The sequence below is a fragment of the Nicotiana tomentosiformis genome, chromosome 6 (assembly GCF_000390325.3).
Source record: "Nicotiana tomentosiformis chromosome 6, ASM39032v3, whole genome shotgun sequence".
NCBI classification, from domain to species: Eukaryota; Viridiplantae; Streptophyta; class Magnoliopsida; order Solanales; family Solanaceae; genus Nicotiana; species Nicotiana tomentosiformis.
The window spans coordinates 127,001,532-127,028,619 of record NC_090817.1 but is presented as its reverse complement, the minus strand read 5'-3'; the positions used below and the strand labels follow the sequence as shown (position 1 = coordinate 127,028,619).

The following is a 27,088-nucleotide window of genomic DNA, read 5'->3' as shown; positions in this document are numbered from 1 at the left end:
CGAGGTCGAGCTCGAGATCTAGAGACCGATCAAATACCGAGATCAAGTTAAGGTCGAGCTCAAGACCCAGAGACCGACCAAGATCGAGACCGATCCAAGGAACAACAAAGCCGCTATAGCCGCATTTGGAGAGAGAATCTCGGCTGAAATCACGGCTTGAATCAAGGAAAAGCCAATTAATTAATCTATCATGTGATCCTCACTATGTATTTTTAATTATATCCAAAGTAGGACTCCTCCACTATATTAAGAGTGGCTAACATTTATAAAGGGGAGATGGATATACACACACATTCTCACATTCAGCGATTATTGAGATTTACATAACATCTAGCAAATATTATCCTTTTTTGGGCTTTTGATATTGATTCATCTTGTTCATTTATCAATCATTCTCTATTCAATTAGGGTTTGTATTCATTCCTTTTTACGGTCAATATTCAATATATTCCTACTTACTTTTCTAATTTGTGCCGAGTTATACCACGTATCCTTAGAACTACGTATAAATTCTAACTCTATCTGTTTTTCGGGTAAACAATTGTGAAATATGTTTACTGAAGTAATGCTGATACCTTATTTCATTTTTTTTTGTTTTCCAAAATTATATTTATAAATTTTAATATTTGAACAAAAATATTGTAAAATTAGTGGTCGAAATATCACAAATTCAAATCAAAATATTAGGACGGAGAAATTTTTTCACTAATAGGAATGTTGAAATCCAAAATTGTCACTCTTTACTCTTTACTCGTGGTAACGGGTATTTACCCGATTCCCTAAATCCGATCCCATTCATTACACTACAACTATCACCCAACCATCATTTCACTGAAATTGATAAGAGTTTACGAGAGGATCAAACAAAATCAAAATCAAAGATCGAGGAATTAGAAATACAACAGATCAACAAACAAAGCGTGCACCGACGTGTATGATAGGTAATTTGATATATGCTGCTAATCCGTTCAATTTATTTACGTAAACGTGCTTGTTTGCCTAAAGTGTTCTCATTCAATTCTCGCAGTGCGTTTAGGTCACTTTAATTTTGTCCTTTTCACGATTGTATATTCACGACATTTACTAGGAAACTGTTTTAATTGGATTGTAACGCAGATTTGATATGTTAGGTTAGATTGCATAACGGTTTTGATTGTAGATGGCTAGTATGCAAAATTATGTGTTTATACTGAAGTCGGTCTAAGAGCTACTAAATGAAAAAATTACCCTACTGAGCAATTTATTTTCTGTGAGCATGAGCGAAAAGCAGTTACCTCCCATCTGCCCAAGCCTTGGTAGGTAGAGTTACCCGGTAGCTGTACTGCTGTCGTAGGTATTGGTGGAATTAGTCTAGGTGCGCACAAGTTGGCCCGGACACCTCATTAAACAAAAGAATGAAATGCACTTGAATAGAGCTGAATGGATACATTGGATGATTCACAGTCGACTCCAGCTGATTGAGACAATTGATTCATTGAGCTGTCTTAGAGAAAAGTTCAAGCTTAAGGCATTGTCGGAAGAATCTTTTCTTTGAAGAACCTCTAAGATCTTCAACATTGGATGGACCAAGGGGACCCTCGAAATTGTTTATTGAAATTGGCTACTTTAAATTTGGGAATAATGCATTGTAGTTGATATTTTTAAGGTAAGGTAGCAAACTTTTGCATTGACCAGGGCACAATGCATAAGTCAATATCCTCTGTGGGCCTGTGACCTGTGTTATATACGGCAGGAATGAGGGAAAGATCTAGTCAAGTAGAGTTTCGTCAAGTAATCTTCAATGGGCCTTTAGATTCATGCCATGTTTACATAAACTAACTCATGGCTGAGATGCATTTAAGATCTTATGCTTACGACAAGAACTAAAAATGGCAAACATGAATTAACGGCAGTGACTAACAATAACATCTAACCACGTCTCCTTACTTTTAAACTACAAAAGATGCACCAGTTAAATTTTTCTCTAAATGAGATACTTATATTGATTGTGGAAAATATCGTTGCTAAGAAATTTGATAATATTCTGCACCAAATACAGGAACAAAAAGTGAGTACTTTGTATTTGTATATTAATGTGTTATTTGTAAAATCCCTTTTCAAAAAGGTTAAAAGAAAGATCATTCCAATGAAATACTTCATGGAAGGCAGGAAGGATTCTGAGAATATTTTTCTTGAGATGGAAAAGCTGGTTCTCGCTATTTTATTGAGAAAATTCAACTGGTACATTTTTTGTAGTTTAAAGCAAGGAAACATGGTTAGATGTTATTGTTAACGGCTGCCGTTAATCCATGTTTGCCAATTTTAGTTCTTATCGTAAGTATAGGATCTGAATTGCATCTCAGTCGTGAGTTAGTTTATGTACACGTGGCGTGAATCTGAAGGCCCATTGAAGATTACTTGACTAAATTCTACTTGACTGGATCTTTTTCCAGGAATGAGATGGTACCACTAGAAACTGGTTAAGACTACAGAATGACTAAACCTAAAGATATCTGTAGTCCTAAATTGATTGAAAAATATGTTCTTCCTGCATTATTTTCAGGATTGAATGGCTCTTGTAATTGATGCAATTTTCTGCCATCTTTTCCTCAGCTGGATCAAGTTTTCTATTCGTGATGTGAAGCTCTATAACTTGAGCACCTGGATTCATTTATTGTACCGCTGCTACTTTTTGTTTCGATTCATTCTTGCACTGAAGAACTTGAATATTTAATAGTGATGTAAGAAGTCATACATCCTTTACAAATTTTGAATGCTACACCGGGTGCAAAACGTATGATTTGCGGAACATTATGCTTATAGTCAAAATTAGATGTCAGGACTATTATTAAACAAGGTAAAAATTTTGGAATTAAAAACTTATTTAATAAAGATACTCTGTCTCTCTCAGTCGCATACACACTTAACTAGGGTGAAGCTGAAAAAAATAGGAACTTTATGTCCAATAAATCTTGGTCCGAGGTTTGGAATTAGCAGCCAAAAAGCATGGGAAATTTGTAGTTTCTCTGACTTCAAAATCTGCAAGTTGATTTCTTACCTTTTTGTGGTTGCTTCTAGTTGTGTGCTTGTTTAAGGAAAATGGTGAAGTTGACTATGATTGCTCGTGTAACTGATGGCCTTCCTCTAGCTGAGGGGCTGGATGATAGCCGCGATGTTCCAGATTCAGATTTCTACAAACAGCAAGCCAAGTCCTTATTCAAGAACCTCTCTATGGGCCAGAATGAGGCATCAAGGATGTCCGTTGAAACTGGACCTTATATTTTCCAGTATCCTTTTATTGTTTCCATATAATTCTTCTTTCTATTTTCATGGTAGTGTTTACATCTCTTCCCAGAGGCTAAATGGAAATTTTTGTAAGTAAATTAGTAATAACTTCTTTGTTCAAAAAGATGACTGCAAGGTAAGCAATTCCTTACACTTACTGATCTTTTCCAAATAGCTTCACTGGGTTACCTATGCTCAGATTATGATTCCTCTCGATTTTCCTCTCAAGGAAAGAGAGAATTCTGCTAATTTATAATGAGTCATCGTTGCAATTAAATGTGGATACCAGTCTACGGAGGCTTTCAATTTGAAGACTATAAGATGCCTATTAGTTTTATTTTTGTAATTTAAGGAGAACTCTATGAGGGCCTCTGCAGTTCTTATTGTTGCAATTTTTGGGGGCAAGTAGAATCAGTGTACTCAGAACTAATGAGTATGGGTGTTCCTCCAGCTTAATGCTTTTGATAAGTGAAATATCTTCTTGGATGAAATGTGGTGATAAATATGGATGATGCAATTAATCCAAAAGAACAAAAAGAAAGCTTGATATTAGTTTATGCACATCCATTACTTGGATAGTAGCTTCTCCACTTGATATGCATTTAATATGTCTTATAAGCATTTTATTTCTCATTTTTTCTGGTTTTGTGGGGACCACCAAGGACAAGGTAGGTATAGTCTAGTGAAAATGCGCTCCAACTTTAATCATGAGCTTGGAGGTTCGAGTCATTAAGGGAGCACAGTGGGAACTAGTATTTGTCTCCTGCAGAATTTGGGGGTTGGGAGTTATAATACTGTTATGAAAATAACAAAGAGAGTTATAAATAGGACCAAGTTTATCATTAAAATTATGACTATCTGAATGTGAAATCTTGGGGATGATTTGGCATGTTACAATTGTTAATGTGAAACTGTGACTTTCCAAGTGTCCACTCTCGCTACTGCTAATTCATTTGCTTGCTTTCTAAATTGGTACTAGCTTGTTACTTCTGCGTCCTTCCAACCCACTTGAAAACATAACTTATGGGAATTGTGAATCTACTGTTGTCTTAACCCAAGCTCTCAGTTATATCATTGAAGGGCACGTTTGTTATCTGACTATGTGTGATCGCTCTTATCCAAAGAAACTTGCCTTTCAGTACCTGGAAGACCTTAAGAATGAGTTTGAGCGTGTCAATAGGAGTCAAATCGAAACTGCCGCTAGACCTTATGCCTTTATCAAATTTGGTAAGCAACTTTCCTCAACTCTCTCTCCTTTTCAGTTTACCAATTTGCTGTTGTTAATACTGATTTTCTATTCTTCCAATATATAATTTTCCCTATTTTAAAAGATACATTCATACAGAAGACGAAGAAACTGTACCAGGATACCGGAACTCAGCGCAATATTTCGAAGTTGAGTGATGAACTTTATGAAGTTCATCAGATAATGACTCGAAATGTACAAGACGTTCTTGGTGTCGGTGAAAAATTGGACCGTAAGTTTCTCAGCCCAACATTTTTCTGAACTCTATATCGTTAAAAAGTTTGCAAAACTTCTAGAGCTCTTCCGGGCATTTCCTCATTCATTTTCTAGATATCTGCAAAGTTTCTAATTTCCAAAGGACTTTTGTGCTGTCCATTTCTTTGGCAGTTTATTTACTGTCCTCAATTATTAGTTAATGATAGTTTTTTTTTGCTTAGTATCTTGTCCAAAGTGTGGAATCTGCCACTAACGCTTGTGTTAGGGTAGGCTGCCTACATCACACCCCCTTGGGTGTGGCCCCTCCCCTGGACCCTGCGTGAACGCGGGATGCTTTGTGCACAGGGTTGCTAAAGTTGGATATATTCTCAAAGAGGAAATTCTAGAAGTTGGAGATCTCTCTAAATTTCCTACTGCACTTGTGCTTTTTATTTGGGGGATTGAATACTATGAAGGACAAAAGAAGTAAAAGAAAGCTTACAGATTAGGAAATATGTTCACAACATCATGCCTTCTTCTTATCTAAGCTTATACAAGCTGCTCCTTTTTCTTCATTATTATCTGTTTCTAGATTGATCTGAGAAATTTAATTTTAATGGAATCTGAAGTTTTGGGATTGAGGCGTAGTTGATTTAGTGAATTCTGGATTTTAGAGGTTATTTAAAATTTTACATTGAATATTGACACTAAGGTTCTATGTTAGGTGCTTGTTTTCATTTGTTTTTAAAATATTGTGTTATTAACTTCACTTTTTTGTGCTTTTTGCCTTTCAAATTTTGTGTTTACCTGACCTAAGTGTTATAACAGCTGAATTTGGTACTCTGATAAGTTGAACTGTTGATTCCTTTATATTCTCTCCTCATGAGCTCCTAGAAAGGGGTGAATATATGTTCTCTTTCATTTCTTCTATAATAAAATTCCCATGTTTAAGGAGTATGATTGGATAAAATATTTCCCCCTTTTTCCTCTCAGAAACCTTGAACTTGTTTGGGTTATATTCCTGTAGGCAGCATATGGTGTACTATGTGAAAGAAGTAAAATAAGCATCCTTTTGTTTGAATGCAAAGGTACTTTAAAATGAAGTGAAAACAAATAAAATGATTGGTTTCTTTCGAGACTGCCTGTTGACTTCTAGAATAGGAGATGAGAGTGTTCGACTCTCCCCTCCCATGCAGGCATATAAAGATGATCTATCTATTAGATGATGGTAGCAACTATGCTCTTGTATGCCTCTTTTTGTTGTATCACCGGGAACCATGTGGTACTTGTGAGATGAATTATGATCTTGAAGTCTTATGTCCTTACTAATAAAAAGTAGATTTTGGCTCTAATGCCGAGACAAGCTATGCTGCTTATTGTCCGAAAATGCTTCAGCATATACCCGTGCAAGATAAAATTAAGTGTTGCGACATTTTGTTGCATTATGAAGATTCCAACCCCTACTGACACCATAATTTTGATATAGATCAGCAATTATACTCTAAAACAGTTGTCCTCCTAACTTCACCCTTCTTATGCATTGGCTTATAATTTGTATGTTATGCAACTTATTTACCCCAAAAAAATGTTATGCAACTTTGTTCATTGCCAGTAACTAGATTGTTTAAACGTCAAATTCTGCAGAGGTCAGTCAGATGTCCAGCCGCTTGACATCAGAATCCCGCATATATGTTGATAAGGCGAGAGATTTAAATCGTCAGGTTAGTTTCATTGATTTTCAAGATGATGCACTTGAACATGAAGTTTGCTGTTCATTCTCTAAAGTTCTCTTGTGCACTCACTTTTTTTTTGGGGGGGGGCATTTATATTGTTTAAGAAGAATAACGTAATATAAGCTGCTCAAACTATGTAAATCAATATGACAAGAGTGGATTGCTCTAGTGGTGAGCACCCACCACTTCTAACCAAGAGGTTGTGAGTTCAAGTCACCCCAAGAGTAAGGTGGGGAGTTCTTGGAGGGAGGGAGCCGAGGGTCTATCGGAAACAGCCTCTCTACCTTAGGGGTAAGGTCTGCGTACAAACTGCCCTCCCCAGACCCCACTAGTGGGATTATACTGGGTTGTTGTTGTTGTAAACTATGTAAATCAACATTCTAAAAATTATATGTTCTGTCACTCTTTTTCTCGTTATGGACATGCATTTAGTCTGATTTCGAACTTGAAATTGCTTTAATCACTCAATTCATTTTCTTCATTACTCCAGGCTTTGATTCGGAAATGGGCTCCTGTTGCTATTGTCATTGGAGTTGTTAGTCTCCTCTTCTGGGTTAAAAATAAGATCTGGTGATGCTGCCAGAAGATGTACAGCTTAGAGGAGATGTTACTCTCACATTGGACAGTGCACAACCGACATAAACACAATGGTGTTTGCTTTTCTGTGCATGGGGCAAGTCAAGCAATTTCAGTTGAAAATGTAAAACAGAGAAAGTAAACCATGACGAGCCATGTCGCTGATACATGAGAAATGATATTGATACGAATTGCTCGGCATGTTTTTTCTCATTACTCAACCACAAACTTGCCCTCCAATAGGTTATTGTAACTCTGAAATGACGACTAGCTATGCAGTAAATTACAGTGGAGGCCTCATAGTGTACTATTTTGATTTGTTTAGTAGAAATGCATGATCATGATTTCTGAAGATTATAAAGAGGTTCTTTCTATCTCAATATTTGACGTTTTGAAGCATAAGAGAATTGAATGGATTTTGGTGTTTCTGTCAGAAAGACAGAAGATGAATTGTTGAAGCAAAGACACAAATGATATTTGGAGTACTATATCCACTATATGAATTGTAGAAGCGAAGGCATAAATGATATTTGGAGTACTATATCCACTATATGAATTGTAGAAGCGAAGGCATAAATGATATTTGGAGTACTATATCCACTATATGAATTGTAGAAGCGAAGGCATAAATGATATTTGGAGTATTATATCCATTATATGAATTGTGGAAGCTAAGACATATATCCACTATTCATTCTGCAGTTTTAGTTTGAATCTTGTTTTTTTTTTTTCATGATTGTGGTCATTGCATGTGATGTGAGGGAGTTTTTCTGTAAACATTTTATTTGGTTGGCATGCAACAGCGGTGAAAGGTTATTCTACGAGGCTAGAGGTGTCCTCAGTTCATGTTCGTTATACATCTGTTGGCAAATGCCCCTACTCATCGCAACTTATGACAACAGGGCAGCCTGGTGCACTAAGCTCTTGCTATGCGCGGGGTCCGGGGAAGGGTCGGACCACAAGGGCTTATTGTACGCAGTCTTATCCTGTATTTCTGCAAGAGGTTGTTTCCACAGCTCGAACTCGTGACCTCCTGGTCACATGGCAGCAACTTTACCAGTTACGCCTTCAGCTTATGACAACAATAAGAAACCAAGTGTAATCCTACAAGTGAGGTATGAGGAGGGTAGTGCGTACGCAGACCTTATTCTTACCTTGTGAAGGTAGAGAGGTTGTTTCTAGTAGATTCCCGGCTCAAGAAAAGTATAGTCACAACAGTGTTGAAAGATTGACACTAGTCTTTTGAGCCTAGCCGGGCTCGAGTGGGTTCCAACTGAACTTACTACATAACTTATCTAAGTCTAATTCAACCGAGATTGTTATAGTACCAAGCTGAGTAGAGCACGAGACCATAAGATTCAATTTTTTTATTTATATTTTTAATCTTTGTGCCCAATCAAATTGAGACGTAAAATAAATTGGGAAGAGTAAAAAACATAAAAAAGGAAAAAGTAGTAGCGCACCTCAAAGGGGATTCTTGTAAAATTATTCCAAACAATATTTATTTTTTCTAGCCGGAAATATATATATATATATATATATATATATATATATATATATATATATATATATATATATTGTACATCCGCCGACTATTTTTAATTTAAAAATTAGATGGACGGTTATTTGGGTTTATATGGGTTAATTCTTCTAAGTAGTATAAAAATAGCCATATTTACAACTGGTAATTAAAAAATAGTCACAGTTTTAAAAGTAATTGAAATTTAGCCACTTTTACATGTAAAGATAAAATCCGAATAAAAACACTCTTAAAAATCCGAAAAAATTTCAGCATAATATGCTGGAGTTCAAATTTTTTACATATGAGATTACAACATAATGTGCTGGAATATTATAATGTGCTTGAAGATTATACGTAGGAGCTCCATAATCTAACATATTATGCTGGAACTTTCCATGTGCTGGAGTTCCAACATAATATGCTGGAAGTTTATATGCAGGAGCTTCATAATCCAGAACTTTCCATGTTTCAGCAAAATAATGGCTATTTTTAATGACTTAGCAAACACTGGATATTTTTTTATGGGAAAATGGCCCTCTATAGCCCCTCAAAATTTTAATAGCCCATATTTCCCTTCATTGACACGAAATGTCCCTTCGGCCCAAACATATTACATTTAATAGCCCGAAATATCTATTTTGTATATTTTTTGTATAGTGACAGTCTATTTTATATATATTTTATATAGTGACAATCTATTTTGTATATATTTTATATAGTGACAGTCTATTGTATATAAATTGTATAGTGACAGTCTATTTTGTACATAAATTGTATAGCGACAGTCTATTTTGTATAGTGACAGTCTATTTTGTATATATTTATAGTGATTGTATATATTTTGTATAGTGACAGCCTATTGTATATATTTTGTATAATGATAGTCTATTGTATATTTTTTGTATAGTGGTCGTCTATTTTGTATAGTGACAGTCTATTTTGTATCCCGGACACTTTTATCTATCCAACGTGTATAGACTGTTATATGGTGTATAAGAGTGTATATATATTATTCTTTTACCTTAACCTTATCTATCCAACGTGTATAGACTATTTTGTATAAAAATTTATAATTAAGAAGCTGCTGACATTTTTATTAAAACAAAAATCAAAGAACGGTAATGAACAAAAATAATAGGTCCACCTCACAAAAAGATTAAAGTAATTCTATTGAATCACAACTCACAAGACTCATGTTACTCTAATTAGTTTTTTTTATTTAATTCTTTTGCTATTTTTTAGTTTCTATTAACAAGCATAAATTTCTTTCTGCTAATTGTAAGTGTTAGTAAATTTAAGGAACTCATTATTCATAATATGAAAAACTGGGTATCTCTCTGATGAATATTTAAAGGGTATTTTACACCTTTTAATTTTTATCCATAAATCAGGAGACTGATTCAAAATGGTCCAACTTGACCTTAAAAAGCAAAATGTGACACTTATTCAGATTAGAGGAATATAAAGACGAAGCTTTTAGAAGAAAAAAGAAGAGAGAGAAATTAAAACTTGTTCATTTCACTGTAAATTGGTGCTTTTGGTTTTAGTTATATGAAATTTTCATTTCATTTCTCCATTTCTTCAGTTGTCTATTAAATACTGCAAATCAAATAGAGTTAAATAAAAAAATTAATATATTTTTAAAAATTTAATAATTTATGGTGGAGAAATAATGAAGAGTAGTAGATCAAAATAGATTAAAAACTCTACTTTGCAACTTGAAGATTTGATCAAATGGGTCAGCGCATTTTTGTGTGTGTAGCCAATGTAATAAATTTTTGGGTATAACTTAGCAATCAAATTTAATATGCTAGCGATTTTCTTAATTTAGTGCGGAACGACCATAAATGAAGTTTGCTCTTTTTCTATTACCGGTTCAAAAATTGGGTAGTCCAATTCTATTTTCACTCCAAAGCTTGATTCAGGCCCATACCAACTTTATCGTTGCTCGAAACGGAAATTCCGAAGAACAATCCAATCAACAAGTAAATAGGAGTACGAATTTCGGGAAAACAATTCACTTAACAACGGTAATATTTTCGAATTCAAACTTATATTTGAATGGTGATTTCGTAATCACAGAAACCAGCCATAACGAAAGCTCTAAGTATATCATCAACAACTCAAAAGATGGATTCCGAACAGCAACAGTACGATAATGTACTATCAGACGGCGACAGTGAGTACGACGATTCCGATGATTCACAAGAGGACCCAACTTTTGACGTTCTTGAGGAGACAAGATCCAGTCTTTCAAAACTCTCAATCAAAAAACACAAATCCAAGGATATGTCTGCTAGGTAAAATATCTTGATTCTGCAAACCCATTTTAGGTTTTTCTTACGAAAATGGCAATGATAAGTGAGATATTTGATATTTGAGATACATTTGATATTGTTCGGAAATGTAGATGTAATGTTTCTAAGGCTATGGATGAATGCATTGTGGGAGAGCAGGACGTGGAAAAGATGGTGCCGGAGCTTGATGAAAAAGATCAGAAAAGTTATGAAACTGTTCAGAAAATAATTAAAGGTATCAATAACATTAGTATTACTTTTGTTTTTATATGCTGTATATGGTAGCTTATAAATTTTTAGTACCGTTCACTTTTGCTGATTATTGGTAGAATAAATAAACCTGTACTAACTAATAGAGTGATTGTCTAGTGTGTGTTTTCAAAAGACCTTTTTTTTAATGAAAGTTAATTTCTTAGTATATGCATTTACTTGGTCACTGAATTTCTATAGCCGACTCCAACATGTTTGGGATTGAGGTGTAGTTGTATTTATTAAGACGCAACCCCTTGCAACGACATGGTTATTCGTGAAAGTTTGTCTTCATTGGTATATAAATAGTAAGATCAAATGACCCTTTTCTATAATGTTGCAGTTCCTTCTTTCAGAAAGAAGTAAATATTCAATCTTTAGAATGAGATAACTAGAATGTTTTTTCAATATTGCTAGCTCTACAACTTAGAATTTGTATCTATGGATCATCTTCCTGTTTTCCGCAACATTAAAATGATTGTGTTCTTATTTAGGATTTTATTTTTCATCGGTGTATGAAAGCTTATTGGTCTCTGCTTACTTGGTGGCAGCTGGTCAGATTAAAAAATTTAAAGTGGAGCAATGTAAGATTTACCTTAGGAAGCATGGGCTAAGATTGACAGGGAGCAAAGATGTACTAATTCAGCGCATTAAAGAGCATACTGAGTAATTTCCCTCTCTATTTATTCTGGCATTGCCTTTTTATCTCAAAAACTACTATCCCTAAAGCAAGTTCTATTGTATTTCAGTATCGTTGATGGTCGTGGCGAGAAGAAGTATCCCCCATCTAGTTTTGTATTGAACTGCAAAGGTACCTTTTTTTTTTCCTTATCCCTCTATGGATAAAATATTTAAGTGGACGCACAGTTTTATTGTAGCAAAGGTCTATGATCATTAGCCATACGAGATAGCCAAGGAAAGGTTTATGTATCTATTGTGATTATAACCAACATAGCTTTTACCCTGTGTTTGTGTTATAGTTCAGTAATGAATTGGATTTTTGGATATTGTCATTTTCATCTATACTATCTTTATAATGCACAGGGGATGCATGCACTGGGGATGTTGTTATGTTTGAACAAAATGTATATGAAATGTAAGATGCTTTTGACTCTAATAAGTTGTACTAGTAAGCATCTTCAAGTTTTATTCACCTATAGGCTGAAAAGCTTGTGGCAGATGTCAAGTATACTTCTCGTTATTTCCCTCTTAGACATTGTTGAGGGAGCAGTATGTGTGCATTTACTTAGTAGGTTCATGATTGTGGTTCATCCATCAGGTTCAGCATCGCATCCAGGAGTGCTACTGGTCCTCCCTGCGGTACAAGAATAGTTGCAGGGCGGATTGTGAAAGAGAGCTATGGTGCTAAAAAGCAGCAACACACCTTTACGGTGAGCTTAAAAGCAATCAATTTTAGATTGAACTCTTGGGAACAAGAAGAATAAGAAGTTGTTATATTCAATTCTAGTTCTGTGCATAGCAGCAATTATTTGACTAGCCTTTTCTGTTTTCGTTTCTTTTTTGTACTGTTGGTCAGGTAGAGGTATTGTGGAGTAAAGGGGAGAAACCGCTGCCTCCACTGCATCCTCTCCTCATTAAGGGCAGAAATCTCTATAGATTGAAAACATTGCGACAGGTTTGCTGAAGAGTAGTTAGAATTTCTATTACTTATGATTATTCCTGCAGCAATATGCTAATTAAGCTTATGCTCAATTTGAAGAAATGGGACGATGAAGCAGAAAGGCAGGAAATTTTATCAGAAAAGCATGCCAGAGGTTCTGTTGCTCGGTCTAACAGGGAAGCACGCGTCCAAGAGAAGGAAATGCGAAAGATGCGAAAGGAAAATAGGTAGGTATCATGATAATTTTGGCTCTTCTGAAAAGTAGATTGGTAGAATGAACTATACCAGCTTCACATGATTTGAACATTGAATCATTTTAGTGATGCCTCTAATGAAGTTTCTTTTAACTGTATCTCTACATATCCCAGGGTAAACACAGATTCACATCCTACCTTAAACACAGAACACCAAAACAACAGAGTACACAGTAAAGTGCATTCTCTCTCAACGAACTCGGTCAAAACGACAGATCAGCATCAGGTAGAGGTGGACAAAGGCCAAAAAGACGAAAAGGAATACCAAAATGTCATACAGGAAAATATCTTCTCTAGAGAAAATTGGCCAGAAGAAAGGCCTCATCAGAGGCAGCCTTTGACTAATGTGAACCTGAACCTGAAGCCTTTGACTAATGGCTTCGGAAATGGCATCAAATCCAATCCTTCAAAGAGTCCATTAAGAATGCCTTACTCCAATACGCATATGCCACCAATGTGGAGGAGCTCTAACAATGGAGGTTACGCGAACAACAATAATAGTCCATTAAGAATGCACAACTCTAATGCGCATGTTCCAATGTGGAGGGGCTATCGAGATGGGGGTTATAACAACTGCAATACTAGTAGAAGTCCATTGCGAGGACATGGTCATACCTATACCAGTAGTCATTCACAAAATATGAACTATAGATCTCCACAGAGAACGGAGTACTGGCAAGCAAGGAATGGTTGGTGTAACGCTGGAGCTGTGGAGCGTCCATTTCAAGGACAGCGCGAGGAACAAAAGAGGCCTTGCCGCTTTTATGCTCAAAGAAGATGCTACTATGGTCATAGTTGCAGGTACTTGCATGATTCTGTAGATATGTAAACATTCAAGTGAAAGAGCAGCGAGTAAGCTTCTTCACAGATCCACTATTTTGGATTCCTTTTTTTTGGGTGACAAGTCTTATGTCTCAGGAATAGCGCCATTCATTGTTCGCAAAAAGCTTGAAGAACAAACTGTTCTGATTTTGTTCAACTTTTTCTTCTATTTAATGCGCCATGTGCAAAACGAAGTCTCAAGCTTGAATAGAAAAGGTGTGGTAAGTTGATGACCACTATGATTGTCTGAATTCTAAATTTGTCAGGACGTAAATTTTTATTAATTTGGAAATGAAGCTTAGTAAATTGATATAATTGAGTTGTTATTTTCTAGGACAGCCGTATAGAAATCACCAGGACTTTGCCCGGCAGATTCTGGGATAATTTTAGATGCCGTAGAAATATTGTTCAATCAATAAAAAGGGAGATGTGGTAAGTTGACGAGTATAAGAATACTAAATTCGTCGGTAGATTCATAACGAAGTAACGTAAATTGATACAATTGAGTTATTTCTTGGACAACCATACAGAAATCGACCAACATTAGCACCAGAAGTTTGGCCCTCCAGATTCTGGGATCAGCTTAGATGCTTTAAGAACTGTTGTTCTGTTCTTAATTTTTTACTAACGAGGTCTGCAGCAAATAAAAGTTTTTGTGATTCAAAGGTCTTAGATCCAGCACAAGGAGGTTGAAATCAGTATCCACTTAGGACAGATTTTGGTTTGTAGGATTCAACGGGGGAAATTGATAAGATTTAAAGTGAAAACAGAATGTCTAGATTCAAATACTACTAAATTTAAGAAACAAGGTCAAAAGCAATACATAACAAATATGAATAAACTTATATGCAAGGGCACAAGCAATACCTATACATGTTTGGCAGATTTTGGTTTGTAGGATTCAACGGGAGAAATTGATAAGATTTAAGGTGAAAACAGAATGTCTAGATTCAAATACTACTAAATTTAAGAAACAAGGTCAAAGCAATACCTATCAAATATGAATAAACTTTATATGCAAGGGCACAAGCAATACCTATACATTATTCCATAGTTTGGCATATTCCATACGACCACAGCTGACAAACAGGTTCCTAATCTTATCTGAGAATAAATATGTCAAACGTTTAGATTCTGGTCAAACTACTCTGACTCTTTGACCAGGAAAATTAGAAACTATATATACATAAACATCGTGCTCATTTACACGTTTATCGACCAGGTTACAAATGTCATGATGTGAACTATAATCTGCCACCAAGGATCATATTGAACTACAACATGATTTGATCACAACATATCCAGACAATTTGAATTAGATATCTAGTAAAGAATACCAAACTTATGAATAAACCTAGAGTATCAGTTGCTCTACCAGCTTATCAAAGATCGACATCCGAGCATGAGTATGTTCAGCCTGCTCAGGAGTAATTTCCAAGTACTTTCTGGTTTACCGGAATGGTTTCACTTTTTGAGATTCGATAAACCAGACAATCCATGTTCCACAATCTTCCAAAGACAACTGTTCCAACAAGCATTGGCAAGAGGCGCCTTTTTGTTTCATCACCATAACCTGCCGAGATATATGCCTAGACATGGGAGGGGTGAAATACCAACACCTTACAATTTCAAAAGAGTTGAAGCTTCCATCTCAATTAGGCATTATTAATTGAATTACTCTTGTTCACACCTTGTAGCTCCATTGGGGAATTGGTTATACTACTTACTGACCCCAAGGTTTGTGAACTCAACTGAGGGCTTGCTGGGCATGCTTCTGGATTACCAGTACTCATAGGATGAATAGCCCCTGAACTCAGTTGTGGGCTGAGCGGAGTTCGTTGGTTCATCTGCTGCGGGCTGGCCTGTTGATGTTGCTGTTGCTGCTGCGGCTGCTGGGAATTTTGATTCATTTGTTGTGGGATTGTCGGATTTGATGGAGAGCCCACTGGAGGAGGTGAAACTACCGCCTGTAGAGGCGAAGCTGTCTCTTGCTGCTGTTGCTGCTGCTGCTGCAATTGCTGCTGCTGTTGTATATGTTGCTGCTGCTGCTGTAGCTGCATTTGTTGCTGCTGTAACTGCATCTGTTGCTGCTGCGGGTTCATGTAAAGATTCATACCTGCCATTAGCTTTGGTGGACCCATTGGACCCACTGCTGGTCGCTGCATTGGATTGATATTAGCTCGGTTCAGAGAGCTCAACATCGAAAGACCAGCAGAGCCTGGATGCATTTGTCTAATACCCGTAATACCACCTATACTTGACTGTGGGCTTCCCAACAAATTTGTTCGGTTTTGTGCCATTCTCAGCTTGGTTTGCATGAGCGCAGCTTGTTGCGGAGTGAGTGCCCCACTACGAAGTTGTTGGCTGATTGCGTTACTTATATTAGATGCCTGGCTCAGATTTATTGTGTTTTGAGATATACTGCCCATGCCAGCCATGGCTCCCATTGGAGCTGAAATTCCAGGTCCACCAACTCCTCTTACACCTCCCATTCCCATAACATTACCAAGACCACCAAGCGCAGCGATGTTATTGCTAATGTTTCCCATACCTACATTACCAAGGCCCATCATCATTTTCCTCTGCATTTGTGAATGCTGTGGCTGGGTTTGTTGTGACTGCAACTGTTGCTGCTGCTGTTGTTGTTGTTGTTGCTGTTGTTGCTGTTGATGCTGCTGTTGTAATAGCTGAAGTTGCATTGGGGATGGTTTGATATCCATTTGATTACTCAACTGCATGGAATTCTGGCCAACTGTATTTAACTGCGCAATTGGATTAGAAGCAAGCATTAGTTGAGATCTCTGCAACTGTGGATGCTGCTGTTGTATCAGAGGATGTTGATTCTGCTGCTGCTGCTGTTGTTGCTGCTGCTGCTGCTGCTGCCGCTGCAGAGGGGCTAATGGATCAGATTGTTGAGGTCTAGAAGGCATTGAAACCCCATTTAGGAGTCCTTGAGAGATCTGTAATGCTTGAGCATTCCCAGGAGGCAGTATTCTCTGGCCTTGCATGTTCTGGGGTGAGTTTACTGACGAATTAATACTGTTAGAGGGCCTTGCAAGCTCATTGGACAACTGACCAGAGACCCCTTCAGAGTATTGCTGCAGATCAGCTCCTGCCCCATTTGGTGGCATTCCTGGCACGTTAGTTTGATTACTTGAAGCACGATTCATGCGGATTGGTTTTGGTTGGACATGATCTTCCACAAGGTATCCTTCGCGTACCATCTGCAAACACATTTGGTGCAAGGCAATATAAGGACAAGTAGCTGAAGCAATGTTGATCCTTAGCAATTTCTATTTTACGCAGTTAACTTACCAGTGAACTAAATTGTGCTGCAAGCAAGTCCGCAAAGTGCTGTCACAAGAAAATTTCAGGCATAAGAATCAGAAACGCATGAGAGTATTGTAAATTTCTTCTACTGGCATCCCAATTTAAAATGGTTGAAACAAATGAAAGACGACTCTTTAGAAGCTACCATGAGCTCTCTAGTTCTCCGTGTTTCAGATACACCTTACCATATCCACGAATTGATGTCTCTTGGGCATCTCGTAAAATTACACCTAGTTATTTCTGTTACTCGCTTTACTAAGACTTTGCTTGGAGAAATCCAATTAAATGTCTGAAATCCAGAATTCATCTGTCGTGAACATCATCAAAGATCGATAAATGCGTATGAAAGGCGATTGTCATCAAATATTTGATCAACTGATCCTAAGATTTGATTAATAAACGTCACTATTTCAGGATACCTCGCCTTATGAGATACTTGGAAGATTATACACCATAGTTCACTTCAAACCTGATCAGCATGACGAAATTTTCTACTCAACGTAGCTGCTATAGCAAGATAGCTTGAACAACTATAAGTTCCATCTCAATATGACCTTTTTTAATTAAAATAAAGCTGAAAGGGTTACAATATCTAACTGACTGTATACTTTTGCCTTCATTTAAATTAAATATGGCAATGATGCTGCAACAATGATAGATTTTATTAGTTCCTGCCCAACTAGAAGGGACAACACTCTTGCTTTTCTGATGTAAATACCAGCGTACCATCTTAGTGCTGGTTTGATCAAAGTATTCAACTGCTAGCCTTGAATAGATTCAAGCAAAATTTAATGAGTTCCAATGAGTATTGGACAGATTTGCAACATTAAGATTGGCACATGCTAGCAGAAATGGGATTTGAAAGCTCCACCAAACTGGAAGCTAGATCCAGGAGTTATGGACTGCTTATCATTCTTCCACTTCACTTTTCAGGGTTTCCATATAGTTTTAAATTTTAAATTCAGCTCACAACAGCTGGCTTTAGCACGGAAACTCATCCTACTTGATTAAGTAATATGAGTGGACAACACAAGAAGAGGGTATCCAGTCTGTGCCATAACAAACAATAGTGTGCTCAGAACTCACAGTATTCGGCAGCGTTGGGAGGTAATCCTCTGCAGTGAAGTATTCAGCATCTTCTATTTCTCCAATATGCATTGCCACAGTGCCGTCATTCGGCTTTTCTGACATGATCATTCTAGTCCGCACCTTAGGAACATATGAAAAACCATTTCCTAGTAGATAACATCAAGCAGTCAAAGTCAGTTACAATAAAGCAAATGATACAGATTGAGAGTGCATGAAGACAGACCTTGAAGTATGCGCTCTGTCTGCAGAAAAGTCAAGACTCTTGTTTTGCAAACATTCGTACTGCCACCTACTAGTGATTTTGACAATGACATTTTGGAAGATTCATCCTTGACATTCTCATTGTTTGAATCATTGGAAAGATGAATTAGCAGCTGTTGAGTAGGAAAGGCATTTGGCTTCCTGCTAGAGTACTCCTCGACCTTACTCTTTTTGGGATTAAGTTGAAACCTGAAATTCAGAGACATAAGGCTTTGAAGATTTTCAACAAGAGTAAATATCGTGCTTTAGGCACAGTGGTTAAGAAAATTACATAGTTAAAAAAAGCAAGCTGATAAATAAGAAGATATACATTACATCTGAAGTAAAAGATTACTTGATTTGACTTGAATAAGCATGGGGATTTAACGAACTAATTGAGAGAGAGAGAGAGAGAAGCAGTGGTGATATGTGAAGTTGTAACTCATCACTCCAACCAGAGCTCTATGTACAAGTTTTTATCAACACCAATTAAGTAATACAGATATAAATTCAGATGTCAGCATTGGATGCCTTTTGCAACACATTTCAGGCATAATCATTGGACTAGAGGCAGATATTTGGGTTTAGCTAAAACTTAAAGGGTGCAAGAAGAAAGCAATGAAGAAACCAAAAGGGCAACTTAAGCTGTAATATAGAACAGTTTAAGAGCATGATCAATTTTATCCCAAAAGAAAAACCATGATCATTACTGTAGGAATGACAGAGAGACAAAAACAGAGACCAGGAAAAAAGATTTACTTATCCCTCCATCCCATGTTTTTTCTTGTCCGTATTTTGGACCATATCAAAGTGATCACATAATTTACATCAAATCTGTACTGTATAGCACGATAATGAATTTGAAAAATCAGCAAGAGTCCTACTCGGCAGAATAGGGACCATGTTTCTTTTCGAGCCTTGTCATCTTTGTGCATTCACATGATGGTATTTTGCATAATTTGCCAGAAACCGGGCAAAGAGTTTAAAGTTTTACTTAATTCGGTCTCAATTATTCTCCTCCAGTTGTCATTCAAGAAATAGGGAACATGACAAAGCAGCTGTTGACTCTACCCTTTTTCAACATAAACCTTTGATTACGTTTTTACATTCTCGTACAAGTATAGCATATTTTGAAGGCTTAGCAGAGAAATTTTATGAATATCAGAGCAGCCACTCTTCTAGTTCCACACCTCCCAAACCCACCCACACACACATGCACATACACACTCTTCTCGTCTACTAGTAACCTTGGTTGTCCCACATAAGACAGCTTCTGTTGTTATAAGTCTGGCACTTCTAGACCAGAGACATTGAACCAATCAGCTCCTTATAAGGATGGAATACAGTCGCAGAAGACTATTTTGAATAAATCAATTACCAAAAGGTAACACATGCATGCGAAGTGGTGTATCCTCTGACCCAAGATGACACAGTTTAAGTGCTCTATTGGACATAATAAACTTGTGCTGATTCAAAAAGACAGCTAATTTAAATGGTCACAAAAATGTCCCAAAACATACCTAGTTGTCAACATTTCAATTTTGGAGAACCTTTCAAGCATGATTTGGTCAGCTGAATGTGTAGATCCTACAGGAGGACTGCTTGCATTTATTGGAAGACTCATGGTACTGACACTGGCAGGAGAACCAACTCCACTCATCATGGGGGTCTTAGGAACAGAATTGGATCTCCGCTTTGCAGCCATTTGAGCCTGGTGTTGCCGCTGCATGGAATCATTGGCGCTAGAAGTCATGGATGTTGTGCCACCAGCAGGAGCAGCAGATGTGGCTGCTTGCTTCTCCTTCAGTGGTTGTATTAGTCCACTAGTCACAGCAGCACCGTACTGAGCTCCTATGGAACCGTTAGAAAACTCTCCAGACTTGGACGATAAAGGAGATTGAGGCAAACCTCCTGCAGAAACACGAGGACTTTGCACTAATTTCCTGTTCTGGAATGGATCCTCTTTCCGGAGACTATTTTCAAGAGGCTGACCGAGGCCATTCCAGGGTGCCTGAGGGAAGCCAGATCGTATAAACTGCTGAGGCAGTCTCTGCTGAAGTCGGACCTGCTGGGAAGTCATAAGGTTCATATCCGATTCCACCACCTGCATCTCATTTTTAGTCCTTCCTGGCTCTAATTTGTCCAATCTCTCTACCTCAGCAGGCTCTTCCTTTAAGTTATACTTTATTCCTTGCTGTCCTGCAGTGAATGGCATTGTTCCAGCTTCCTGGTTCACACCCCCTTCAAACATCTGTTGCTGATACTTTTGCATGCTTGTATTAGCATATGGAATTCCCCTGGGAACTGAATGCTGCTGTAATAAAGGATTCTTCCAGTGCAAATCTGGAGCCTGAGAGCCATCTATTTGTCCTCCTACAGGATGCTGTTGATTGGAATCAGCACTCATATGTGTAAACCTTGCCCTCTTATTTAAGGAGAGAGGAGACGCTTGGCCATCATGATTCTCTCTCTTACCATGTAAAGAAGCAGCACCAGAGCTCATAGCATCCGTATATGAGAGCATCATGTCTGGCGCAGCAGGAGAAGCTGCTGATGCATTTAAAACTCCTGACCTATGGTCCTGCATGATTCTTGGACTCAAAACCCCCATTTGATACTTTGGTTGGTGCGATACCGAAGGCGATGCTGGAATAGAGGCCTCAGACCCAAAACTGTTACTTCTTAGTGCCAGCATATTGCTTGGTCCATTATTTTGTGGGTTCAGATTCTCATGAGCAGGCTGCGGCACAAGCTGCCCACCGTCTCCTGACCTTGAACTTTCGGGCACTCTATCTATGCAAACATTTTTCCCGTGGATTTTATCATTAGATGTGGCAATAACATCTGGAAGCTGCCTTGGTCTTCTCCTCCTCAAATTGCCTATACCCAACGTTAACTGCAAACAGTACACAGCACAGTTTACATATATGAGCTCCTTCTACCACATGAAGATGGATAAAAGCACACTACCTTTGAGGAGGCTGGGTTGTTGCAGAGCCTGTCTAACTTTGGGGCTGGGTCCAAGCAAAGTTGTGGTTGTAGGGCTCTTAATAACCGGGATTCCACTTCCTACAGTACAAATAAATATTCTCTAAAATACAAACCATTTGAATGCCACTAAGAAGAGTCGATCTTACTAACCATCATATCACCATATGTCCAAGCACTATCTGAAATCAGCGGAATGTCCTTCACCACATTTTCAAGAGACATTTTTAGACAAATTCTGTTAATAATGGGACAACCAGTGGCTGAAGGCACATTTTGTCCAGCTTCAGAAAAGCACTTCCGATAATCTCGCACCTGCAATAGTAATCCCATCCCTAATTAAGAAATGAAAAACTACCCTAAATCTATGTGTAAGTGATAGGGAAAGGAACAGAGAGAGTCACTTCAGAAGGAGAAGAAAGAAAATGTAGAAGGTAACAAAGTTTAAGTCTTCAGTAGGAAAAAGACGATGGTGAAGTACAATAACCAATTCTATAGTGAAAACCGCCAAACCAGTAAATTGAAGACTTCTATTTTCGAGGTAAAAAGATAAAGTCAAGGACAAAGCTGAGTGATTGGCATCCAGTTAAAAGAGAGTGTCTTGTTTTAATCTCTTCCCTTGAAGTAAAGATGCAGAATTAGAAGTTCTGAACCCATAATCTAATACTCCCTCTCCCATTTATATGACACAAATAATACTTGGGGAGTAATAACTTTTTATTTTATAAGGATAATTTTAAATGTGCCAGAATATTTTAAATATACAATACTATGATTTATAATATCTTTTATGCACTACCAAATATGTAACTATATTTCAAAAGAATTGAAAAATTGATGTCCTGATACAAACTGAATATTAGATGCTTTAACTCTTGCACTCCAATTCCCTCATTCATTTTGTGAGGGAGGGAGCATTATTTCTTAAGAACAAGCTGGTCTACTAGCATCTCTTAAACCTTATAGGAGATATAATCCAAGTTGCTCTTCTGGAACCAGAAACCTTACCTCGCATACTAGGGTCCCATCAACATACTTGCGAGGTATATCCTCCGGAATATCACTGGGCAGATGTCCAGACTCAATTGCCTCCACGTGCACAAATATACAAAATAAAATATTAGATAACAAAACTAGATAATCGAACGAACTTTGTAAAAGCCGGTTATCATTTATGTAACCACAAACTTGGTTTCTTCGGGAAGAGTGAAGCGAAGTCCCTCCTCGAAAGGAAAGAGTGACAAATGGAATGGCTTTGATATTGGTAAGCATTCCCACAATCAAGTGGCTTTCACTCCAGTTCAATTAAATATTGACTCGACTTATTATTACAAAAGCTAATTACTATCCAAATGAAAGATGACCAAACCACAAAGTTTTTGCAGATCAAAAGTACATAGACAGAAAAGTTCCACTCAAAAATGAACATTACGTTTCTGTCTCTCAATCATACTAGAATTTCAGGAAAATAAACTACTGTTTGCTAATAGCTAAACAGCTGTGACTAAGCACTAACTGAAGAACAAAATTTTACAAGCTTCCCAAGGGAAGACAAGAGGATATGGAGGAAGTCGGGTGCTAAATACATGGAATTAATAGAAGCCAGGGAGAAGAGATAGGTGCTGGCTGTTATTTTTGGATACCACCACAGATAGCAGTTCTTTTTCACTTGGTAGTGCAGTGCAGGATGTGATCTTAGTGGAAAATAATCTAAGGAAGAGGAAGCAAATCATTTGTAAAATCAAAGAGAGGACACCAACTACAGGTCCATGGGAGCCTTACATCACGGATACGGACCCCGGGCTTTTCTCTAGGTGCTACTAAGGACAGAGGCATTGGAGGTTACCAATGTATGCAGTTCGGAGAACAGCGCCATTGTGTCTCTTTTGACATATTTGGGATGGATAGAAAGTTGTCTCGTGCGAGTAAATTAAGAATAAAAATATCACAGCTTCAGTTATATATTTGGTGTAAAGAGAGAATTACTTTGGTATAGTAGTTGGAAGAAGTTGATAGATGATTGTGGTTGAACGACAATCCCAATTTGTACAGATTTTACAGACTATCTTCTTTGCTATTGATGCAATTAATTTGTTAAAAAAGAGTTCGGGAACGACCGGGAATGAAGCAACAGATGATCCACACACCCAGAGATAGAGAGAGATAAGAAAAAAAAGAAAGAAAAAGAAAGCTGACAGTACACTTACTGAAAAGAGAGTTTCAGATGCTCTATCATATGGATGCAATAATTTCGGAACATTTTCAGAGACTTGATGCCCATATTCATTCTGCAATCAAGAAGGCCATAAGACTCTCAGCCAAAAAGCCTGACAACCACTATATTGCGCAATAGGATGATTAATAACAAACCTCGGAGGGCTTCCCAAAAGAATATCCATCCAGGAAAAGGCACAATGTAAAGGAAACTTCATTATCTGCTCATATAACACAATAAGCACAGCTGAACACTGAAAAATGCATTAACTTTTGAAATAAAGATATGAAAAATGGTAAGATAACTGGAGAATGGATGGAGTTACTTGTCCTCCCAATATACATGAAGTCTTTCACAAGATCTTCACTTACCAGGGACTCTGGTAACATCCTTGCTCCCATGAACAACCGCACCCTGTGGCAGACAAGAGGATGTTATCAGTGAAATAAGAAATTTGAGAGATTTTTCAAAAGAAACATAATCTACAATGGTGAACAGAATTTCACAAAAATTATTTGTGCCCCTCAATCTTTATCAAGTTTGGACAAGGTGGTTGCTCTGATGGTAAGCACCCTCCACTTCCAACCAAGAGGTTGTGAGTTCGAGTCACCCCAAGAGCAAGGTGGGGAGTTCTTGGAGGGAAGGATGCCGAGGGTCATTTGGAAACAGCCTCTCTACCCCAGGGTAGGGGTAAGGTCTGCGTACACACTACTCTCCCTAGACCCCACTAGTGAAATTATACTGGGTTGTTGTTGTTGTTGTTGTAATCTTTATCAAGTTTATGAATGATCCCTCTACCCCCAAGTGACAAACAAATACACAGATTCATCTATCTTTCACTCACTAAAATGATTGTCATAAAAAAGAAAAAGACATTTAGTTGCATGATCTATAGATATCCCATTTCATTCCCTCCACTAAGTAGAGATAAATATGAGATGCCATGGTCCATAACTCATAATTGGCCATTTCATTGCTACATAGCCCAAGGAAAAGGAATTATCTGTGTCAAGAAAGATCCTTTTTGTTTTTTGATGAAGCAAGAAAGATCCTTTTTTTCCTGGGGTATTTGCGAGGATTGGGAATAACAACACGTCCTCAAAAGAAAAGAAGAAAAAATCTAAAAACTAAAGCTCCTATACCAAGAGCTCCCCATTACCAAGAGCTCCCCAAGTGAAAATGAGTCAAGCAACTGTCTATTAGGGAATAAACATTTGCGGCAAGCTGACAACTAGGTTCTCTCACTAAACCACATTTTAGAACTCCAACTTGATCTTGCTAAAAGTTTGGTTTCATTTATGTGCTTTCTTTATTAAATTTCATTACTTAGGAGTCCCATTTACCTTTACTGCATGTGCATTCATGCTTTTTAGGTTTCTCCAGTCTCCAAATCAACTGTGTGTAGGCAGGGAAGTTCCCACCGAAGTCAACCTCATGTACACGAGATAAAATTTAGGAAATTCTAACTATACTCTTTGAGCTCGTCTAGTTTGCTATAAGAAAACTAATCCTGACATAAATTGTGCATTATTACTACATGGGATAGAATGTGAAATAAAAATTTTGTATTAGTATTCACCGTAATATTATTTACAGTATCATAACCCATGTATTACGATACCAGCATAACTAGTCCAGGAACCAAATGTCCCTTTTATATTTTACTCCCCTAGATAGTCACATACGGTTCACATAAAAATAAAGTCATTCATGGTTTTACAATGAAATAAATAGGTTAGGGATGGATCATAAATAAAATGATGGAAATCGCAAAAGTGAGCTCAAATGCAACTCTTTTTTTTTTTGTCAAAAGAAAATAAAGATATTAGAGGGTAAATTCTAAAATAATAACAGAATTGAGTGCTATAGCAACAGTAAAAGTAGTACAAATTGGGGGTGCAACATCCAATTACAGAACATGTAAATAATAAAATTACCGTGAGCTTTCCAGCAGATGCGGAATTGGATTCATTTTGTGGAAGAACTGAATTCCTTCCTTTGGTAGCTTCAAAAGCGACGTCGTCTTCTTCTGCAGATGCAGAGGCCTCGAGCTGTATTGGTTTGGGCCGGAACCTTGAACCGGTCTTGGAGACCTTAAACGAAATCCCCATTGCCGGAATTTTACAACAGCGACTGATCCGACGTCGGAGACAACGAAAAATTATTTGATTCAATTAAAAAAAACTTCAAATTAAGTCAGTGGGTGAAGTAGTCTCTGTGTATTGGCCTATTGGGCATAATAACAAGCACAGAGCTGAGGCAGAGACCTCTTGGGGAGGACCTGAGTCAGGACGTTTTGGTAAAAGAAGAACAACATGAGAATTGAGAAGTGAAAAGGAAACGAAGAAAGGGAAGCCCAGGTTGAAGTTCATGATCCAATTCTTTGGTAGTTAGGCCCAAATTAGTATTGGGCTCTTGGGCTGGTATTGACCCGAAAGTTCTTGCGGATAGTCCATTCCCCTTTTTTACGGATGTTTTTGTTTGTTACTCTTTCCGCGGTAATAACGAAAGACTTTTAAAAAGTTGTGATTTAAAAAAAATTGTATTTATGTGATTATAAATTATATTATTAAGGTAAAGTGAGAAGTTTAAAGTTTAATTATCGCTAAATAAAAAAAGTAGGACGTTGTTGATCTTGTAGATTTTCATTAGGTTTTCTTTCTCTCAAAAATTGACTTCGGGTTTTTATATTATTTTCCTCGCAAATTGCAGCTAATCATGTTGCTGCACTCATTTGGATCCCAGAAGCAAAAGACCGGACTTAATTGCTTCCCCACCACTTAGTTTTCTTTGTTTCCATCCCGCACGTGCTTCGCCCGGGGCGGATTTAGCGTATAAACTCAACGTGTTTAATTGAACCCATAACTTTTGACGTGGTGCATAAATATATGCATAAAAATTTATTAAAATTGCAATAACGAGTGGACATGAACACATAACTTTAAAAATATAACAGGTTCAATATTAAGAATTTTAAATACTGGTCCCATAGAGTTTAAATCTTGGATCCGTTGTAAATTTGATATATTCCTCAGATTTAGAGTCTGAGAAGTTAGGGCATGAGTGTTTCCATTATAAAGAGAGAGAGAAAGAGACTTCTAGATATTTCTTATTATATCAGCAAATGAATTCGGTTGCTATACAAAAAGAATAAGGCCTAAATTAAATACAAGACTGGGTCGGATACTACTAGCCCAAAGTAAAAATAAAAGAATATCAGCCACTATCAAATGGACCTATTCTAACAACCCCCTTAAAGCTGGAGGGTGACACAACCCCCAGCTTGCGAATATGAAAGTGATGGGCAGCAGATCTTCTGAGAGGAGGAGATCTATTTGACTTGAAGTTTGGAGGGAAGCCATGGAGTTTATAGCACTTATCAATCATGTCCAAGTTTCTTACAGTACTTGCAGACAATAATAGATTTGTGAGGCTCAAAAGATGTCT

The 27,088-nt window shown here is 37.3% G+C and overlaps 3 protein-coding genes across 4 annotated transcripts; 2 read left to right on the top strand and 1 right to left on the bottom strand.

The window, feature by feature from the left end:
* Window positions 1–715: 715 nt before the first annotated feature.
* LOC104096683 (25.3 kDa vesicle transport protein SEC22-1-like) lies at window positions 716–7,394 on the top strand. 2 transcript variants are annotated; one of them, XM_009603091.4, is made up of 6 exons: window positions 716–941; window positions 3,058–3,266; window positions 4,331–4,491; window positions 4,596–4,742; window positions 6,350–6,426; window positions 6,929–7,394. In XM_009603091.4, the coding sequence occupies exons 2-6, from the start codon at window positions 3,079–3,081 to the stop codon at window positions 7,010–7,012; spliced, it is 657 nt and encodes a 218-aa protein (XP_009601386.1). In that variant the 5' UTR covers window positions 716–941; window positions 3,058–3,078; the 3' UTR covers window positions 7,013–7,394. The 2 variants fall into 2 exon arrangements, with proteins under 2 accessions (XP_009601386.1, XP_070033889.1); XM_070177788.1 differs by lacking the exon at window positions 716–941 and adding an exon at window positions 1,007–1,645.
* Window positions 7,395–10,494: 3,100 nt separating this feature from the next.
* On the top strand, window positions 10,495–14,030 carry LOC104096682 (zinc finger CCCH domain-containing protein 62-like). The gene is made up of 10 exons (XM_070177787.1): window positions 10,495–10,836; window positions 10,947–11,068; window positions 11,634–11,748; window positions 11,832–11,893; window positions 12,127–12,178; window positions 12,362–12,473; window positions 12,620–12,718; window positions 12,803–12,930; window positions 13,072–13,292; window positions 13,323–14,030. The coding sequence occupies exons 1-10, from the start codon at window positions 10,667–10,669 to the stop codon at window positions 13,784–13,786; spliced, it is 1,545 nt and encodes a 514-aa protein (XP_070033888.1). The 5' UTR covers window positions 10,495–10,666; the 3' UTR covers window positions 13,787–14,030.
* A 737-nt stretch (window positions 14,031–14,767) lies between these two features.
* On the bottom strand, window positions 14,768–25,953 carry LOC104096681 (protein PHYTOCHROME-DEPENDENT LATE-FLOWERING). The gene is made up of 12 exons (XM_009603089.4): window positions 25,579–25,953; window positions 24,013–24,055; window positions 23,797–23,861; window positions 23,634–23,714; window positions 22,435–22,515; window positions 21,580–21,741; window positions 21,409–21,507; window positions 19,959–21,334; window positions 18,422–18,648; window positions 18,196–18,344; window positions 17,095–17,133; window positions 14,768–17,003 (listed from the first exon to the last, which is right to left on the bottom strand). The coding sequence occupies exons 1-12, from the start codon at window positions 25,750–25,752 to the stop codon at window positions 15,435–15,437; spliced, it is 4,065 nt and encodes a 1,354-aa protein (XP_009601384.1). The 5' UTR covers window positions 25,753–25,953; the 3' UTR covers window positions 14,768–15,434.
* Between the last annotated feature and the right edge of the window lie 1,135 nt (window positions 25,954–27,088).

Excerpts from the sequence above, each read along its gene's own strand:
- LOC104096683 (XM_009603091.4), top strand. The coding sequence starts at position 3,079 with ATGGTGAAGTTGACTATGATTGCTCGTGTAACTGATGGCCTTCCTCTA. Across the intron at positions 4,492-4,595 it reads TTATGCCTTTATCAAATTTG|ATACATTCATACAGAAGACG; the intron begins GTAAGCAACTTT and ends CTATTTTAAAAG. Across the intron at positions 4,743-6,349 it reads TGTCGGTGAAAAATTGGACC|AGGTCAGTCAGATGTCCAGC; the intron begins GTAAGTTTCTCA and ends CAAATTCTGCAG.
- LOC104096681 (XM_009603089.4), bottom strand. The coding sequence starts at position 25,752 with ATGGGGATTTCGTTTAAGGTCTCCAAGACCGGTTCAAGGTTCCGGCCC. Across the intron at positions 21,742-22,434 it reads ATGGGACCCTAGTATGCGAG|GTGCGAGATTATCGGAAGTG; the intron begins GTAAGGTTTCTG and ends TTACTATTGCAG. Across the intron at positions 21,335-21,408 it reads ACAACCCAGCCTCCTCAAAG|TTAACGTTGGGTATAGGCAA; the intron begins GTAGTGTGCTTT and ends TACTGTTTGCAG.
- LOC104096682 (XM_070177787.1), top strand. The coding sequence starts at position 10,667 with ATGGATTCCGAACAGCAACAGTACGATAATGTACTATCAGACGGCGAC. Across the intron at positions 11,069-11,633 it reads TGTTCAGAAAATAATTAAAG|CTGGTCAGATTAAAAAATTT; the intron begins GTATCAATAACA and ends ACTTGGTGGCAG. Across the intron at positions 12,179-12,361 it reads GAACAAAATGTATATGAAAT|GTTCAGCATCGCATCCAGGA; the intron begins GTAAGATGCTTT and ends TTCATCCATCAG.